Source organism: Theropithecus gelada, chromosome 4 (assembly GCF_003255815.1).
Source record: "Theropithecus gelada isolate Dixy chromosome 4, Tgel_1.0, whole genome shotgun sequence".
Lineage (NCBI taxonomy): Eukaryota > Metazoa > Chordata > Mammalia > Primates > Cercopithecidae > Theropithecus > Theropithecus gelada.
This window is the reverse complement of record NC_037671.1, coordinates 130532911-130552389: the sequence shown is the minus strand read 5'-3', so window position 1 is coordinate 130552389 and position 19479 is coordinate 130532911. Positions and strand designations below refer to the sequence as shown.

Below are 19479 nucleotides of genomic sequence, written 5' to 3'. Positions count from 1 at the left end.
ACATTTAAGATAGAAATAACATTTGTGTACTAATCCCGTAGCTACTATGAATCAGTTTAAGATTTTAAGGTTTATAGTGAGATAGTGTGGTAATAGAACAAAGGTAGGTACATGCCATAATCCAGATTTCTACTTTTCCACATCTATAGTTTTATATTAAAAGAAGAGAAATTTTTCATTTTTGATTTTTAAACAGTAGCTGAGCCTTTCAAGTTTCTCAGTCAAGAATTAGGCTATGAGTGGGAACAGTTTTTCTTCTCTGTTTTATTTTTATTTTTGTTCCCTTAGTGACATTGCAGGAATGCTGCTGAAGTCTACAGGAAGTTTTTTAGAATTTGGCTTACAGGAGAGCTGTGCCGAATTCTGGACTAGTGCGGATGATAGCAGTGCTTCCGACGAAATCAGGTTGGAGCTGTGCTTCCTTTCCTCTTCCACTTCTTATCTCGTTGTTTTCTTCTTCTTGGTGAGATCCTAGAAGGAGCATTGTTCAAACCAAATTGTGCTGGCCTGGAAGAATTTGGGCAGTAGACGTAAAGGGATTTATTTATAACTGTCTTGTCTTTTCATGTGATTTCTTAGTTATGGTTTTATGTGAAATTTTCTTTGAAGGGGAACTTAGAATTTATTTAGCGTGATAGAAATAGTGCTAACTGGCTGGGCTCGGTGGCTCACACCTGTAATCCCAGCACTTCAGGAGGCCGACGTGGGTGAATCACGAGGTCAGGAGTTCAAGACCAGCCTGGCCAAGATGGTGAAACCTTGTCTCTACTAAAAATACAAAAAAAATTAGCTGGGCGTGGTGACACACGCCCGTAATTCCAGCTATTCGGGAGGCCGAGGCAGAGAATTTCTTGAACCCAGGAGGCAGAGGTTGCAGTGAGCTGAGATCACGCCACTGCACTCCAGCCTGGGTGACAGAGCAAGACTCCATCTCAAAAAAAAAAAAGCTAACTTAAGATAAAGAGATAAAGTTGACTAGAAAAAAATGAGTAGAATTTTCTTGATCTACATTGTCTGGGATGCCTTTGTATTAGTTTCTGTTCTTAAAAAAATCTATGTAGTGGTCCATTAATACATTTTAATGATATTTGGTACATTTTTATTCTTAGTATATTCCTTCTGTTGAACTTTAAACTTAAGTGTATGAAACTGGTTTCTCTGTTGAAATTCCTCCAATTCTGTGCAGATAGTATTCAGGTCAAACCTTTAGAAATTGCTACTCTTTGTGGCATATATATCAGGCATATAGCAACTTTGTGGCCATATAATCAGCAAGGTCATAAGATTCAAATTTAGGGAATGCTCAAATGGAACTGACTTCTCCAAAGCTAAAATGTTTTCGCTCGCTATTCAAAGTTTGATGGAAAACACATTTTGAGTTTCAGAACACCTGGTATGTTTTTATGCCAAGGTTAAAGAAAGAAGTTCCCACATGGGTTCTCACCTGGGAAAATATTGAATAGCTGAGAAATGGAATAAATAAGTTTGTAGATCTTACAGTTTTGAGAGCTAACATGGTGGGTTGAAAATAACTCCAAGCATGTAGATTCCAAATAAACATGAGAAGTCAGGAATGAAGATGGTGAACTAGAGAGTGGCTCTCAGGACACTGTTTACTCATAATAGATCTAAAAGGGGTGCAGTGGGCAGTGCTGGAGCCGCTTCTGGCTTGAGGGAGCTGATCGTGCACATCTCTTCCCATTTCATTGCTCAGTAACATCATACTGCTGCCTTGAAATTAGCTATAATGGGAGTATTTACACCACAGAAATCAGCGTGCACTGCGTAAGATAGTTATTTAGGGGCAGCCAGTTGTTAAATATTTCCCAGACCACACTGTATATATTTCTTTTTAGATTATGAGCCAGGAGTTAAGAACTTAACCTTAAACTCCAAGAAATGATCATAATGAAATCTTAAGAAAATTAAGCTTCCTCTTATTTGAAGGTTATTCAATGTGCCCTGCTTACGTTGAAAGGATATGAATATTTTCTACAAAACTGTCAGGAGCAGGCTTCTGAATGTTTTGACTACATCCTCGATAATTGTTTGTTCCCATTTGAAAATCTGCAGTCTTTATTTATTACTGTGATTTGGAATTTGCTTCATCTTTATTGTTAAATCCCTCTTGCACCTCTGGAGTATTCCCTACTGTGTTCTAACTGGCCTTGAATCCACTTGGCAGGAGGTCTGTTATAGAGATCAGCCGAGCCCTGAAGGAGCTCTTCCATGAAGCCAGAGAAAGGGCCTCCAAAGCACTTGGATTTGCTAAAATGTTGAGAAAGGTGAGCCTGCAATCCTGATTGATTAGTACCTTTTATCTTATTTTTCTTTTATCTTATTGTTTTAATGCTAACCCTAAAGAAGTTTATTTGTAACTGTGATCCTAGGACCTGGAAATAGCAGCAGAATTCAGGCTTTCAGCCCCAGTTAGAGACCTCCTGGATGTTCTGAAATTAAAACAGTATGTCAAGGTAAGTACTCCAAATGGTGTGATTGAAACATTTTGCCTTTCCTCCTTTATTTTAAAACAGGCAAACTTTTTCTTGAAGGTCCAGACAGTAAATATTACAGGCTCTGAAGGCTGTACCACAACCCCAGTTGTAAGACTGTCCTGTAATTCACTAGTGGAATAATGAAAGTCTTTTTCATACTTGACTTACTAACTTGTCTTAAAAGTGTAGATAAATACTAAAAAATTTACTCATGCTGTTTATTAATTTAGTTACACATATTTGAAATAATGTGTATAAGGAGATAATATTTATTTTAAATAGTGGTTTTGTTTTTCACCCTTATATTTCCTGATGCAGTTCAAAAGTTTTACAGTGAATCTTTGACATCAAGATCCTGGTCATCACTAGAGCCACTTTTTGAGTCAGCAACTTTACTCCACTTTAAGTTGTTTGACATTTAGCACTGTTAGAATGCGTATGTGATGTCATCACTTAACATTTTATCCCAAGCCCACAGTTTTATCCCACGCCTATACTGAGAGTGGGAGGCATGACCTGCATCGTGCCACCACATGTGTACCCTTTGAGAAATTGATCTCAAGGAGCCTTCTTATGATGACCCCCTGGCTCCCTGCCCTGGAATAATTAGAGAATCTGTATTAACAATTTTTGCCTTTTTCCCAAGCCAGGTGATTTTCTGTAAGCATCACAGACTAGCAGTGGTTGAGGTTTTTTCAGGTTGTCTTGCCTCCCCCTCAAGTATTTTCTTTGTTGTTGAAAAGAAAGCAGTGAGGAGGATGTCCAGTAATCGGGAGACTCTGTAAGGCCTCTCCTCCAGTGCGTTCACAGACTCCTCCTGCCTCCTCCAGTCACACTGAACCCAGCTTCCTTCCTGCAGTTCCCTCACTGCTCCAATTTGCACCCTTCCCACATCCCCTCCCTAAACCTGCCTCTGCTTTCCTAGGTTCATTTGTTTGTTTTAAATAACATACTTCTCTAATGTACAACGTTCCTTAAGATTTTGGATTATTTCTGTTGCAGGTACAAATTCCTGGGTTAGAAAACTTGCAAGTGTTTGTTCCAGACACTCTTGCTGAGGAGAAGAGTATTATTTTGCAGTTACTCAATGCAGCCGCAGGAAAGGACTGTTCAAAAGATTCAGACGACGTACTCTTCTATGCCTATCTGCTTCTGACCAAGCACGGTGATCGAGCCCGTGATTCAGAGGACAGCTGGGGCACGTGGGAGGCACAGCCTGTCAAAGTCGTGCCTCAGGTGGAGACTGTTGACACCCTGAGAAGCATGCAGGTACATCTCACCTCCGACTTCTCAGCAGTGTTACTTGAAGGACTTTTAGTAAGAATGAACTGTTAGCCACTCATGAATGAGGGGTGCAGCTACCCTAGTAATCACAAGTATATAGTTCCCAAAAATATGCCTCAATGTGTTAATAGGTAATTTTGCAGCATAATTTGTACAATGTATCATTCTGTTAAGTTAAATTATTCTGGAATATTTGAAATAAACCATCTTTCTGGTTTATATCTTTTCTTAGTTCAGCCACAGCTTAGTTCAGCTGTGGAGCTATGATCTAAAAGAAATTATGTCACTAATATAATTTGTAGTTCTAGAAATCCCAGTTCTCCAAGTATTCAGGTTTACTGATTATTTAATTTTCACTTTTTGTAGTGAAGGTTGTCCCCTCCCTACCTAACAGGGACCTCGTGACAGTTTCTATAACTCATTAGTTATAAACTGTGAGAAGCTTTCTCATTTATCTGTGTTCAGCTTAGGAACAGTCATGGTGAGTGTTCATATGCACCTTGAGCTCAGTCTCACAAGAACTGAGTATACACTGGCCTGCTGTGTCCCTTCACCCCAACAACTCTGCTTTTATATTCCGTCTCAGTGAATGGTTCCGCGTTCACTCACATGTTTAAACCAGAAATGTGACAGCTAATATAAATTCAGCCTCCCACCTTTCCAGTTAATACCTTGCCAGAAGTATTTCCAGTCAATGATCCTTTCCCTGCATCCCCATAGCAGCTGCTATAGTCAGAACTTTACCATCCCTCTCCTGAACTACTGCAGTTTCTTACTTTGAGTTTCCCTGCTTCAAACCTCACCTTCTGTCTCTCCAATTCTGTAAATGTTTTTGTACTTCCAGAATGATCATTATAATACATCTGATTGCATCACAGATCTACTTAAAATACTGCAAGGATTCTTTATCTCTTGAAGAACAAAAGTAATAAAGTCTTGATTTCTTAATGTTTTATATAAGGCCCTTTAATTGATGTCTCTTATTCCTACATTTTCCTTCTTCACACTGCTCCAATACACAGACTCAAACTCACACTCACACTCTGCACTAGCAGTACTCAACACTTGAAGTTCTAGGATATCTCAAAGATGTCATGCCTGCAGTCCCAAGGGGTTGTTCTCCATGGTGCTGAATATCCCAGCTGTCAATGCCCACTGAAGTGTGTTGCTATGTAGGGGAAGCTTTGCTTATAAATGACTTTCTGATCAGATGGTTGTTGGCCTGGTATCCCTGAGATTGGCATTGTTTTTGGACTGGTGTTGAACTAGAATAACAACTAGTAACTGGGTTGGTTTTTGTGTCCTGTGCTTGATTTTCCTCCCAGGTGGATAATCTTTTACTAGTTGTCATGCAGTCTGCCCATCTCACAATTCAGAGAAAAGCTTTCCAGCAGTCCATTGAGGGACTTATGACTCTGTGCCAGGAGCAGACATCCAGTCAGCCGGTCATCGCCAAAGCTTTGCAGCAGCTGAAGGTATCACGCTGTTCTCTACATTAGCTGAGATTTTTCCTTTTTGCTGAAATACTGTGGAAGAGTCAGTGTGTGGTAATGTGTGTAAGGTAATATCATCCAAGGAACTTGAGCTCTTAAATTGCCCACCCACTCACCTCTCTTCCCAATACATATTTTCTTACGTCTAAACTACAGATTCTGAGATTCCTGAAGCTGTAGAACTTTGTAATTGGAAAGGATAGAGAATTGAACTTTATGTGACTTACTCATGATGACTACATGACTGGCTAGTGGCAAAGTTGAAAATTTAGGAATATAGGTCTCTTCATTCCCAGTGTAAATTTCATTCTCCTTTCACAATCTCCAGTATTTACTAGAGGTATTCCGTATCAGTAGTGTGTAATAGAAGATATATTGTTTTGTTTAATAAATCAACCAAATTAAACATAATAGAAAAAAGTTGCAGAGAAACACAAAGGCCTTTCAAAGTTTATAACAAGCCACAGCCTGGCTGTCTTTTTCCATTATTTTCTGTTTTTGACACTTTCTATTTTGTATCCCATGTATCAGTCTTGATCTCATCCACACTTTTGCAGGTGATCAGTTACGTCTTCTCACTCACATTAAGGCTTAACTTCTTGAAGAAGAAACACTCTCTGAAGTTACAAGTCATTTCATAAACATTTGTTTTTCTTCTCTCAGTCTGATTTGTCTAATTTATCTATAAACATTTATTAACTAAATATTTAGGTTATCTCTCTTTATAGATTGCTGGAAGAATATTTTGTAACCATAGTAAGGGGATTGCCTGATGGAGACCTTGTATGCACTCATGTGTAAGGGTAGAAAGGGAGACCAATTTGGAGCTATTGTGTTGACGACAGAGGTGACGAAGGCTCGAGCTAGGGCAGGGCTTCTCAGCCTCTTCAGTGTGGGCATTTGGGCCAGTAATTCTTTGTTGTGGAGGTCTGTCCTGTGCATTCCAGGATGTTTAGCAGCATTCCTGGCCTCTGCTTACCATATCCCAGTAGATTCCACTTTTTCCTCCAAATTTTGACAGTCTAAAACTTCTCTGGACAACGTCTCCAGACGCTGAGGGGAGGGCGAAAAATCCGCCCCAGAAGAGAACCCCTGGACTAGGAAGTAGCAGGGAAATGAGGACAGCCTGATTTGAGGACACCGTGGAGGTCGTCTAGAAGTACGTGGGCTTTTTCACTCTGTGGAATTGCACCCGTACTTATGGTTGAGCAACCGTCCAAGAGGAGAAAACAACAGGTGGTTGATGTATAAAAATATTGAAGATAAAAGCATCTATTCCAAGAGCAGATTACAACTAGACTGTATCATTTTAAATGCATTTTTTCTCTTCTATTTAAGAATGCCAAATAAAATGACATAATTTCTTCTATATTTGGTAATTCCTTTTGATAACTAAAAGTGGCTGAATTGTTTTGTAGTGGTTAATGTCTGTGTGATAATGAATGAAATCTTTCTTTAAAATGTGGTAATTATTGTATGATTTGCTTCGTTTTGCATTAATCCTGGTTTGGACTCTTTAGAATGATGCATTAGAGCTATGCAACAGAATAAGCAATGCCATTGACCGCGTGGACCACATGTTCACATCAGAATTCGATGCTGAAGTTGATGAATCCGAATCTGTCACCTTGCAACAGTACTACCGAGAAGCAATGATTCAGGGGTACAATTTTGGATTTGAGGTAGGTTCAAAATAAGAGGAAACACACACTACAGTTTAGTAATTGCTTGATAACTTACAGAAAGTTTTAGGAACCTTTTACAGTAAAGCTGATACTGTAATCACAGCATAATCAAGAATATCATCTTATATCACTGCTGTATATCGGAGATGTTACTGTACTTTTAAACTGTTAGGTAGTTGTCTGACTTTTGTTTTGTGCCAACAGCCAACTACTTAACATTTTAAAACTTTAAAGAGATGTTTTATATCATGAAAGCACATTCTTAATTTAAACTCGGGAGTGAAACATTTATGAAACTGCATATTGAAACACTATACTTTCCATAATTCTTCATAATATTCAAAATATAGAAATTGTAATTGGATTTCACTTTTTGTTTTTAGAAAACATTTTAAACAGACATGACATTATAGTGTGTGGTATTATTTAATGATCATTTTCTTAATTTTGATATACCTGAAATCTTCTTACAGTATCATAAAGAAGTTGTTCGTTTGATGTCTGGGGAGTTTAGACAGAAGATAGGAGACAAATATATAAGCTTTGCCCGGAAGTGGATGAATTATGTCCTGACTAAATGTGAGAGTGGTAGAGGTACAAGACCCAGGTAATGACCAAGTAGGATGTTTCTGAAATATGTCATGTGGGGTTGGGAGTAGTTGTTCATATATGTCCTATGGGATTTTTTTTGAGCAGATGACACAGAAGGGAGCACCCTAAACTCTTTGGTGATCAGGTTTTGTTTTTTTTTTTTAATGGAAAAATATACAGAGAAAACTGCACAATTCTTGGGAAAAAATTTTTTTAAAAATTTGTTCCAAATTGGAGTTGTCTTTAAGGGAACTCATGTTCTCCTTTGACAAGTCTTCCTGATGACTAATGTTTTTTCCTCCCTCATGAAATTTATTCATTAAGAAACCGTTTTGGAATTTGCAGGGGTGAAATGGGTGAATCATCTGTGAGGCTCAATAGTAGCTCCACTAAAGTAAACATAGTTATTAAAGTGTCATGACTGTGTGAAAAATAGCTGAGTGTTCTGTAATTTGTACAGGGGTAGCGTGGGGCACTTTTTAAAAGTCATTAAGCAATTTTTCTAAGTTAGAGAAAACACATTTGCTGTGCCTGAGACTCCAGTAGGAACTTTGTGTTACAAAACTCATAAATAATTGTTGAATTACAAATAAATAATTGTTGAATTACAGATGGCACCTATCATGTCTAAAATCCTCTTCCATGCTTCCTATTGGTTTCAAAACAAAATTAAATTTTAAAAAATTAGGTCACACTGTAAACTTACTGAACCCAGGCAAAAAAAAAAAAAAGTGTTTTGTCATAAATAGTAATTATAATTATGTTACTTTTCAGTATTGTACAGTCTAAAACTGCTACAGCATTTTCTTGGTTGTTTGTGATTGCCGAACTTTTTCATGTACCAGGTGGGCGACTCAAGGATTTGATTTTCTACAAGCAATTGAACCTGCCTTTATTTCAGCTTTACCAGAAGATGACTTCTTGGTATGGAATATTCTAAAGTTTTTTTCATTATAAAATAAGCCAGTCACTCTTCATTTTCTGGTTGAGTATGTTTTATATGTAATAATCGTTCTTTTTTTTGTTTTTTGAGACAGAGTCTCGCTGTGTCACCCAGGCTGGAGTGTAGTGGCCAGATTTCGGCTCACTGCAAGCTCCGCCTCCCGGGTTCATGCCATTCTCCTGCCTCAGCCTCCCGAGTTGCTGGGACTACAGGCACCCGCCACTTCGCCCAGCTAGTTTTTTGTATTTTTTAGTAGAGACGGGGTTTCACCATGTTAGCCAGGGTGGTCTCGATCTGCTGACCTCGTGATCCGCCCGTCTCGGCCTCCCAAAGTGCTGGGATTACAGGCTTGAGCCACCGCGCCTGGCCGTGGTTCTTAAATATTTTTCATGTAATGATAATGCTGAGAAATTTAAAGTACTCCTCATAGCAGAGTAAGATATTTTTTTCTTTTTGTAACATTAGTGTTCAACTAAATCAATGTCTAGTTTGTAAACCCTGGCCCTTCTAACATATTTGGTAGTTTTATATTTTTACTGCTATCATAGCTGCTGCTTTGGGGCAGAACAAAAATTAGCTCTTTTACCTCAGTGTGCATCATTTGAGAGCATCTCGCTCATGTTAAATATTATCACTGTTAGTCTGATAAATGTCATCAGATTGGCATGATGATGCTCAGAGTGTGAATTCATTTATTTTATTCTCCCAGTAGTAGAGACGATTACATGAGAAGTCCTTTGCTTGTACACATTATTGTGTTATGGGAAGTTGACAACTAATTTGCTTTTACTTACAAAAATGAAATACACTATATTATTTTAAATTACATACAATTTGTGTTTATACCTATTTTCTTTTAAGCTAACTGAAAATAGTTTGGGTAGCATGTTTTTAAAAATACACCGAAAATTAATTTGTGCTACTTCCATAATTAAGAAAGCATGCCCGTTTTCTCTACTTTTCCCAATTTCTTTTGGTTTCTAGAGTTTACAAGCCTTGATGAATGAATGCATTGGCCATGTCATAGGAAAACCACACAGTCCTGTTACAGGTTTGTACCTTGGTAAGACAGCCGTTACAGCATTTCTTCTGGAACACAATGATTTGAGTGGACAAATCCTCTTGTAATTGCAGTCGTTTAAAATGGTATAAGAGGTGTTTTAACAATATTCAGGAAAATGACAATGAGAGGGACAGAAATGAGGTGTGTAGACAGATAACTCCACAGCAATCTTTCTAAATCTGACAGGAAGATTAAAACGTCAGCCATAAGCTCTTCCATGCTAGCCAGCAGTATTCAATTATACATTTTTTTCTATGCCAATATACCATTCTTTTTTCCCCCTTACCATCTTTTCTGATGGGGAGGAAAGACTGGAGGAGGGTGTTGTCTGCCAAGCAGGAGAAACCGCCCCTGCTGCAGGTGGCTGCAGATCACTTCCCTGTCCCTCCTTCCTCACCTTTGAGGACAGCAGTGTCCATTTCTCCACAGCTGTCCCAAGTAGCCACCTTCCCACCAGCTGTAGTAAATTCTGATTTGGTTTTACTTTTTAAAAAATCAAGTTAAGGTATGCTGCTATATATATTACTTTAATTACAATTTTTGATTACAGTTTATGTACAATTTTATAGTCACATTGAATGATTAACGCTTTTACAGTATACGTTGGAATGTTGAAAACAAAATATATGTCAAAAAAAGCTATGTTTTATGCCATTCTTGAGATAGTTTGTAAATAAAACAAAACTGTATTTATAATAATAAACAGCCAAAAATGAAAACTTAGAAATTTTATGCAATTTCAGTTACACAAAATATAATACATAAATGGTACATTTATTGAACATCAACTATATTTCATATAGTGTAGTTGCTAGCTACAGAAAATTAGTAGAATGGGTTTTAATTGTTGGTTTTTTAATCTTCAGTTTATACCTCTTTTTCTCCCAAGGTTGTTGTGAAAATGAAAGTTATCGTTTGTAAGACTATTTGAGCATTTTATATAAAGCATGCTATTGTCTTATCAGGCTTTTGCCTAAGCATATTATGAGTAATTTTGATTTTCTGATCTCTTAAGACGTTCATGTTTCTCTAAGAACACATGATTGATAATTCAGTAAGAATTACTTTAAAAATACTTTATTACATAAGGAATCATTTTCATTGTGGAAAAATTACAACATAGAAAAAGTATCTAGAAAAATATGGAAGATGTACATTTAGAAAATTTATCAATGTAGAAAAAAGATTGCAAAAGATAAAAGAAAAATGACTCATACTTCCTTAATCCAAAGGTAGTCCCGGGTAACATCTGAGTCGCTCATCTTTCAATATGCCTGCCACTCCACCCTGCAGTGGGACAGTTCATTAATAGTGCTCTCTGGAGACTCACATGGTCCTCTGTCCTCTCAGCCACTGTGGGTTAGTGGAACGAACTGTGGGGGCCTGGGCAGCAATTGACCTGGGGCTGCTCATTTAACGTCATTGAGCCTCCCTTTTTAATGAGTGAACTGGATGCTAATGAGGATTAAATAAGTAATAACATTGTATAAATTCTAGTGTTCCATACACAACAGGGGTCATCATTTGGTTTTGTGTTGTTTTCTTACAAAAGAAATGAATGAAAATGAGAGCACGTCAACTGTCATTTTGTTACTGTTGCTTACTTTCTTCCTTTCCCTCTATTGTAAGCGCGTAACAAATAACAACCTGGTATGTAAGCTTCCATATTTTCTGTAGATTCATATAATCACACAAATACGTTCTACCTGTACCTTTCTCTGCGACCATTTCATCACACAGTCATTTATAGGGTGGTTCGTTTACAATTGTAGAAATGTCTCTGTGTCAACAGGTATCGATCTCACTGGTTCTTTTTATTGGCCACACTGTGGCCGTTCATGAATGTACTGTAATTCTTTCTACCATTTTTTTTAATGGGCTTTTTTTGTTTTGGCCATGAAAAACATCTCTATAATCAGTGTTTACCAATAGTGAAATGTGAACATCCATTTTGTTTATTAGCCATTTGAATTTTCTTTCCAATGAAGTGGAAAGTTTTGCAGTGTTACATATACCTACTATTAAAATAATTGTTTTGTTTCATGCAAAACATATATGTGCACATGGTTTTTTAAACAGAATGTCTATTTGTAGGAAAATTTTTACTAATTTTTGACTAGTTCCCAGTATCTTTGCTTAATTACTCACCAAATCGTTTTTTTTTTCTTTTAACCTTTATTACTATTGAATTTCTTCCATTTGCCATTGTAATAGCTAGGATAATGAATCAGAGATACAAATTGCCTGACTTTTTTTGTTAGCAGTCCCTTTAAAGTTTTGATTTGTAAGTTCTGCAAGGGAACTTCATATCTCTCCATTTTAACTATTTCTGTCTCTCTTGTTTCACCTTATTAATAGGAAACAAAATCATGAAGAAACAGGATTTCCATTTAGGATGAAACTTATTTGGGGTAAAACATATATAGACTGAAAGTATTAACATGAAGAGAAAATATGACATTAAAAAAATACTAAGGAAGGTTAAAACAGATTGTTAAAAGTCAAGAAGAGAAAAAGCATGTTACGGAGAGTAGGCAAAATATAACACATGTCCATTAATATTGACATCTAGTTATTGGGAAAGTGGAATTGTCAGCATATTTGTAATCACTAGATAAGATCTCTAATTTTAAATTTTATCTAGTTTAAAATTTTTATTTTAAATTTTATTCATATTTATCTATTACCAGAATATGTAAAAGAAAAAGAGAAGAAAACATGCTCTTGAAAAAAAAATAACTAATAACTCAGTTAAATCTACTTGATCTGGTTTAGAGGAACTGAGTAAAACTCCATATACTCAGGAAAATGACAGCGACCTCAAAGGCAGGATCTCTCGAAATGTCGCCAGTGGCCACAATCTTTTTAACGTGTAGATAACATAAGAACTCCTTTTTATTAGGAGTATCTCTAAAATGAGTTACATCATTTGTTTAGCTTACATTGTGTATGTTTTACTCCAGGATTTTTAAAATGTTTTTTGATGGAGAAAACTGTAAATATATAATAGGGCTTTACTGACTTTTATAAAGTGACATTTCCCATAATATTTGTATATGTAATATTATTTTTTGCTTATATAAATGGACTTACCTTGGTCATTGGCCAAAATGAGTGACATTCCATTTTCCATTTGACTGTTTGGTTTGATGATTTTCTGTGGACCATGTTAACAAGTTGCATTTGTTGCCATTTTTGCTGGCAGCCATTCATCGGAACAGCCCCCGTCCTATGAAGGTACCTCGATGCCATAGTGACCCTCCTAACCCACACCTCATTATCCCCACTCCAGAGGGATTCAGGTATTTGGTGCTTGTCTAGTCATTTGCTTTACAGAGCGCTCTCCGATATGCATGCTGATACTTTTGAAACTACTAGGTGCTTGCTCTGAGAGCTAAATACCTTTGCTGTGTTGTTCGTACATTTGTAAAAGCTCTTTCTTGCATTATCTTGAAGCCTTTAGTCGCAAAAGAAAAAGACATGCAAATTTAAAACAGACCTGTACCTTTCAAGATAACTTCATTTCTCAGCTTATTTATAACCTCAAGCTACTAAATGCTTTCAGGCTTTGGAGTCATTTTTCCCTTTCCTGCCTTTGAAAAATAACCTTCAGAAAACAAATTTGAATGTGGATAGTGTAGTCAACATTTGAAAACTATACTAAATACCACTAAAAGTGGAGAAAAACTGGAATGACCTTTCCAGATTCAATTTTTATCTGCATATGTAATTACAAAGCAACGTAAACACTTAAGTGAATTCAGAAACGATAGTACATTCACGATAACTGCCTTGAATGTGGTGGCATTTCTGCATCTTGAGATAGTGAGCACCTTCTCTCACTGTATAATCACTTTTTTAAAGTGTAATTTTATTTAACAATATTTGCTAGATAAGGACCACAGTTACTTTTTTTTTAAGGCTTTGTGGGGACCGGGGTGCAGTGACTCACGCCTGTAATTCCAGCACTTTAGGAGGCCGAGGCGGGAGGATCTCTTGAGCACAGGAGTTGGAGAACAGCCTGGGCAATGTAGCAAAACATCGTCTCTACAGAAAATACAACAAAGATAATAGCTGGGTGTAATGGCCGTTGCCTGTAGTCCCAGCTACTCGGGAGGCTGAAGCAAGGAGGATCACTTGAGCCCAGAGCCCAGGAGGTCAAGGCTGCAGTGAGCTATGATTGCGCCACTGCACTCCAGTCTGGGCAACAGAGTGCGATGCTGTCTCAAAAAAAAGAAAAGCTTTGAAGTTAGGTTTTTTCTTTTTTACACCTAGACTCAAATCTCAAAGAACAATTTGCATTTTATATTTTTAAACATATTTCACCCCCTTGCCATAATTTATTTTTAATTGAAAAAGATTTTCAAGTCCATTCCCTCTTCTCACATGTGTTCCTGAAGCTTTTCTTCTTGTCTTAGCACTCGGAGCGTGCCTTCCGACGCGCGGAGCCACGGCAGCCCTGCTGCTGCTGCTGCTGCTGTTGCTGCCAGTCGGCCCAGCCCCTCTGGTGGCGACTCTGCGCTGCCCAAATCCATCAGCAGTGCCCATGATACCAGGTAGTCTCACCCCACCAGCGTCCCGTACCCTCACCACCCCTCACATGTGCTTGCACAGTGACCATACGTTAGGGTGTGTGCCGGCTGTGGTTGGGCGTCTTTGCTGTGGTGTGTGAGTGATGCTGTAGGGCCTTCTGCAGGTTGTCACGGCCCGAAGGCTCTGGCACCGACCAGCACGAATAGATACTTGTCTGATGTCAGTATTTCTTTGGAGCTGGGATTAGCCAAAATGTCCAAAGACTTTGCGAAGAATAACTTAATGGAGTATCATAGGAAAGGACTGGTCCACAGCAGAAGGGGACACGAGCATTTTGCCTCATGGAGCCTGGAGGCACGAGGTGGTTAAAAGATGACATCTAGTTAATGATCTGAGGTGGTAACATTTTATTTTTGGGGGAAGATCAGTTTTCTAACCAAATGTTCTATTTTAAATAATTGTTGATTAGAAGTAGTTTATAGAAGTGGAAAAATGAGTTCATGGGGTTTGTATGTCATAGGGACAATAGATCAGTACTTGAGAGAACTCTCAGACAACTTGGCAAGCCCCAGAACAGTTAAGTCTTGCATTGTCTTTTATATTAGCAAGGAGGGTCTTGTAGGTTTTCCCATTCTAGTTATATTTTGGCAGAGGATTTCATCATGTTCTCCTATCCTAAGTGGAGGAAGAGCTGTTCTCTCTAAATTTCACCCCTATACCTAAGTAGGAGGAATGCTGTCAGTATTCCCATCTTCCAATGCGAGTCAAACCAAACTATTTAGGTTGGGGGTATCCGATCTTAAAAGATCAACTTGTGATAGAACCCAGGGCTCTGTGTTCAGCTCTGAGGAGAAGATAGTAGAGTTATCAGGAGGATGATGCCTGGCTTTAGATTTTAAAATAGACTAAAATGTTTTTACACTTACTTTAATAACAGTCTAAAATTTCTACAAATATTTGCAGTCTTTTCACTCATTAATTAATACTTCTAAATTTTAGTGAGACATGTCTATAACCTAAAAAATGTCAAAGTATTTTACTGCTTAAGCAGTCAACTAAAAAAATTAACAAATTGAACAAATTCCCATTTAGCTTCCTAATTTTTATGTTTAGAGCTTTTCATGGCTAATATCTTCACATATGCTTTTGTATCCCTGTGAGGGCTGCCAAAACTGTCTTCTTTATTCATGCAGTACAGACTGAAGTGCTTTGGTCTAAAGCACAGTCATAATTGAGGAGGGCGTTGGCCACCTGTGGCTCCTGCCTCCCACACCTGCTGTGTCCACGTTCACATGAAACTGCTCCCGAACTGGACAACGGGGAGTGACCTCCCTCTTTTTAAAGGTTGATGCGCTGTGTTTTAAGGCATTTGTAAGTTGGTAGTGTGGCACATTACGTGTATTTTAGTATAAGAGTTAAATACTACAGTTGGCCTTTTCATGGAGTTTAGTCTTTGCATAAGCAGTTTTTCAGCATTTCATCTTAATACTTATCAGTAGCATTTCATAAGTATTCATCTTAAGTTTGTACATACTTAGACAATCTTTGATGTTTAGAAATTTTAATGGTATCATAGTGTGCTATCTTGAAGGACATTTTTTTACACAAGATTCCCGTTCACTTTACTTTATGACCCGTGTGTGTGTGTGTGAGACAGTAGGTAGAGAAGAGCACAGCCACATGGAGAGGTGTGGGTGGTCATCAGACTGCCTGCTGCATTCAAGCCCTGCGTAAGCCTCAGTGCCTTCACAGTGAGCCTGGTTCGTGGGCCCATGAGTCACTGGTGGATTCGGCTCACTGCTCCCGAGGCAAACTTCACAGACCCGAGGTCTTGTTTCTCAGCACAGCTGTGGGTTTGTGAATGTGCCACGGGGAGGCAGAATGAACCAGTGTGTGCATCCCTGCCACAGCCATGGAGTGTAGCCCTCACCTGTCTTACAGATACATCAACCAAAGTTCAACTTCACTTGACCCTAGAGGTTTCGATAAGTATTTTCAATTGATTTTACTTGACCTAGGAAATACCTCTTCTGGGCTTACCTTACCATTGTTTGTACAAACACTTTGCAGTGGTGCTGTTGCTGAGGCTTGCTCCTGCTGGCTCTCAAGAGCTGATGGCAAATGTTTGAGAAATTTTGCAAGTTGTTATACCACAGAAATTGGCAAACTCTACAACCCACCTCCCCATCCCTCACATCCCCCTCCAGAACTAGTTGTTCAACATTCCCCAATATGCCACTTCATGAGTATATGTTCTTGCCTTTTACCCATGCAAAAATCTCTTAAGGACATGGAATTGGCCAGTCTCACCTGTGGGAAATCAGGAAAATTAGAGGTGTTAGTGACTTCTTGGTCTCACCAGTGGTCTTTAGTGCTGCTTAGAAGTGGAATAGGCTTCCTCACTTCAATACCAGTGGTTTTCCCATCAGATAGTGCTGAATTTTTGATGAACTGTATGGTAGTAGAAGTATCCCCATCACTTCAGACTTAACAAGTACTATACTAGATTTGAGGGCTTAGGGAAATACCAGAAAAATGCGTATTTTATAATTTGTAAATGTCTGTGCAATAGATCATGTTGCCTTCAACCTATCAGTGTATAATAAGAGCATAAATGCTACCATACTTCATTCTGTCGTTCACTTAAAAATATACACTAAATGACTTTAATAAACTAATGCCAAATTTATTTGAGGTTCTTTGATTATTCAAATTACAATTTTAACACATTCCCTATTTAGTTTTAGTTTTTACTCTTTATGGGTTCATTCTGGTTGCTGAACATTTCACTTTATTCTGGAAAAGCACCTCATTAACTTTGTTCTTTAATATATTAAGCTTCCTGCTCTTTTGCACTTTTGCTTGGCTACTGCTTGAGAAACCTTTAGGTATTCCCTTCCATTTTCTTATTAAGAGACTTGGAATCTTTTGGACCATGGAATGATTTTAGTACTTTAAACGTAATTAAGACATAAATATAATTTGATGGTAACCTTAAAGATCAGCAAGATTTGGTTAATAGGGTTTTATTCACCCTGGGCTTGAGTTATGGAGCTTTTCATACGTCAGTAACACTTCAGTAGTGTCGTGTTTTTATGTCTGTTGTTAATGTAAGACAAGGTTTTATGCAGGCAGGTGTTCTCAGGCTCAGGCGTTGGCTATGGAGAGATGAAAATAGAGCCCTCCTTCCAGACTCTAGAGCTCTAACAGACTCCAGAGGAGGGTCTCCACAGCAGCGCTGTTCGCTTATGGCGAAAATTCTGGTGGGTCTGTCCTGTGCGTTTTCTGCTGCCCACTAGATGCCAGTAGCACCTTCCCAGAAGTGTCTAAGACATTGCTGGAGACAGAATTGTTCCTGGCAGGCAGAGTTGCCCCCAGTTGAGAATTAGTTCCTCTAGAAAAATCTCACAGATCTTTCATTTTAAGTTCTATTGAATTGATGGCTCAATTGTTAAAAATATTAAAACAGGGGTTCCAGCGTCCCTGAAAATGATCGATTGGCTTCCATAGCTGCTGAATTGCAGTTTAGGTCCCTGAGTCGTCACTCAAGCCCCACGGAGGAACGAGACGGTGAGTGTTTTAAGGTGGTGGCTGCATTCACAACCAGCCTAATCACAACCAGCCTAATCATTTGTCCCAGTTTACCAGTTTCTGTCGTTAATGCCTTTATGAGGATCCCTTGAAGATTCCTTTTTTTGGTCCTTTCTAAAGGAATGAAGGGTAGGAAGCAGCAGAGCTTTCTGAGAAGACTTACTGCTGAGCACGTTGGCCTTTTAATACAGATGCCTTTTTAGCTCTGTTAGCATTTTATAGGTCTACTTTTGTTGCTTTAAAAATATTATTCTAGATATTTTAACTGTTGAATACTTTTATTCATTTAAAAAATACAGAAGTGACGCTGTGTTGGTTGACCATATGTAGAAATTTCATTTATAATGCAACCCTCAGAAACCTTTGCTCAGGAACCCCATTGCTGCTTCCATTGGAGCAAGGCTGGGGCTCCTGAAGTCAACATCTTGAACGAGGTCCCCAAGGAGTCCACTTTTTACACAGTATTCTGTTGACTGTTACTAGTGAAAAGATAAGTGTAGTTAAAATCCTGTAACCCCATTAACTTCTTAGTTGGTGCAATTTTTAGAATTGATTGCAAAGATAGTTTCTCACACCCACATCAAACACACTAAAGATCAATAAACAGAAAGGACAGGTTGCTTTTAACCATTACCCTTCCTTTCAGTTGTTCTCAAATAAGCGTATTTATTTCATAAATCTTAATTTGTGTAAAAATAACTTCCTGCAGAACCAGCATATCCAAGAGGAGATTCAAGTGGGTCCACCAGAAGAAGTTGGGAACTTCGGACACTAATCAGCCAGAGTAAAGGTGAGAGGAGTGTTGAAGTTAAACAAACAAACAAACAAACAAAAAAAATGGTTACACATAAGGGGAGCAGTTTCAGGTAGAACTTGATTTAGCTTCTGAATTATTAGACCTCCTCCATTACTATTTTGTGATCTCACACCTCTGACATCACTTTCTATCATGTGCTATGTTTGTGTACATTTCCTATTTCTTGTAACAAACTGCACGCTCCTTTGGGTCTCTAATATGTTTTACTTATCTTTATATTGTTAAAGCAACTTAGCATAACTTTTTGTCCATGGTAGAAATATAATAAACATTTGTGAAATAGCCATTCATAAAGTAGACATTGAGGAAAAGAACTTATCAAACAAAGCAGATGATTAATATTAATCAAAAGAACAAATAGAAAAATCACTGATCTGGTATTTAATGATCTATAAAATGCTTTCATGTCTTTTTTTGCACAACAATATTGAGCAACAGGCAAAATAGATATTGTTCTCTTTTTATAAATGATAGTTTCTTAGCAGCCCAATAATTTGGCCAAGGGAGTCAATGACAGAGTGAGGACCAGAAGGCACTTCTCTCGAGTCCAGTGCACTCCACGGCAGCTTCCCTTTCACCTGTGTGTGACTGACCAGAAGAGTATTTGTCTTCCAAAGCCCAGAGATGTCTGGAAGGATTTTGTGGAGGGAGGAGACTGGGCTGGCCCTTTGAAGGGAAGACAGGTCTGTAGCAAGCCAGGAGGAAAGGAATAGAAGGAAGTGTAGGCCTCGTGACTGCAGAGGAGAGCCACTGGGCCGCAGATGCCAATGCAGGAGAAACCGGAGGGTGAAGGGAGATCAGATCATGGACAGCTGTCAGTGACCAGCTAAGTAATGAAGGCTTTGCCCAGAGGTGGTGGGCAGCCCCAGAGGCTCTTGAGCAGCTGGTGTGTTTGGGATGTGGGAGGCTGGGGATGAGTAAGACGCTGAGATAGTATAGTCAGCTAGCCAGAATTGAGGAGAAGGTGGGCAGATTCGTTAGCAT

The 19479-nt window shown here is 38.4% G+C and overlaps 1 protein-coding gene across 6 annotated transcripts in view; it reads left to right on the top strand.

Annotated features, from left to right (window-relative positions):
- The window catches only part of MAP3K4 (mitogen-activated protein kinase kinase kinase 4), a 126869-nt gene that overhangs the window by 93523 nt on the left and 13867 nt on the right, over window positions 1-19479 (top strand). For 3 of the 6 annotated variants that reach the window (XR_003119119.1, XM_025383653.1, XM_025383657.1), the window contains 13 exons: window positions 289-405; window positions 2186-2285; window positions 2391-2474; window positions 3498-3764; window positions 5105-5254; window positions 6793-6954; window positions 7431-7564; window positions 8394-8472; window positions 9476-9554; window positions 12760-12856; window positions 13973-14110; window positions 17557-17657; window positions 18388-18468. Coding sequence is in view for 5 of the 6 variants with exons in the window: in XM_025383653.1 (XP_025239438.1) it covers window positions 289-405; window positions 2186-2285; window positions 2391-2474; window positions 3498-3764; window positions 5105-5254; window positions 6793-6954; window positions 7431-7564; window positions 8394-8472; window positions 9476-9554; window positions 12760-12856; window positions 13973-14110; window positions 17557-17657; window positions 18388-18468 (1589 nt within the window). In the remaining variant the exon portion in view is untranslated. The remainder of the gene's footprint in view (window positions 1-288; window positions 406-2185; window positions 2286-2390; window positions 2475-3497; window positions 3765-5104; window positions 5255-6792; window positions 6955-7430; window positions 7565-8393; window positions 8473-9475; window positions 9555-12759; window positions 12857-13972; window positions 14111-17556; window positions 17658-18387; window positions 18469-19479) is intronic. The other 3 variants (XM_025383654.1, XM_025383656.1, XM_025383655.1) reach the window with 3 other exon arrangements.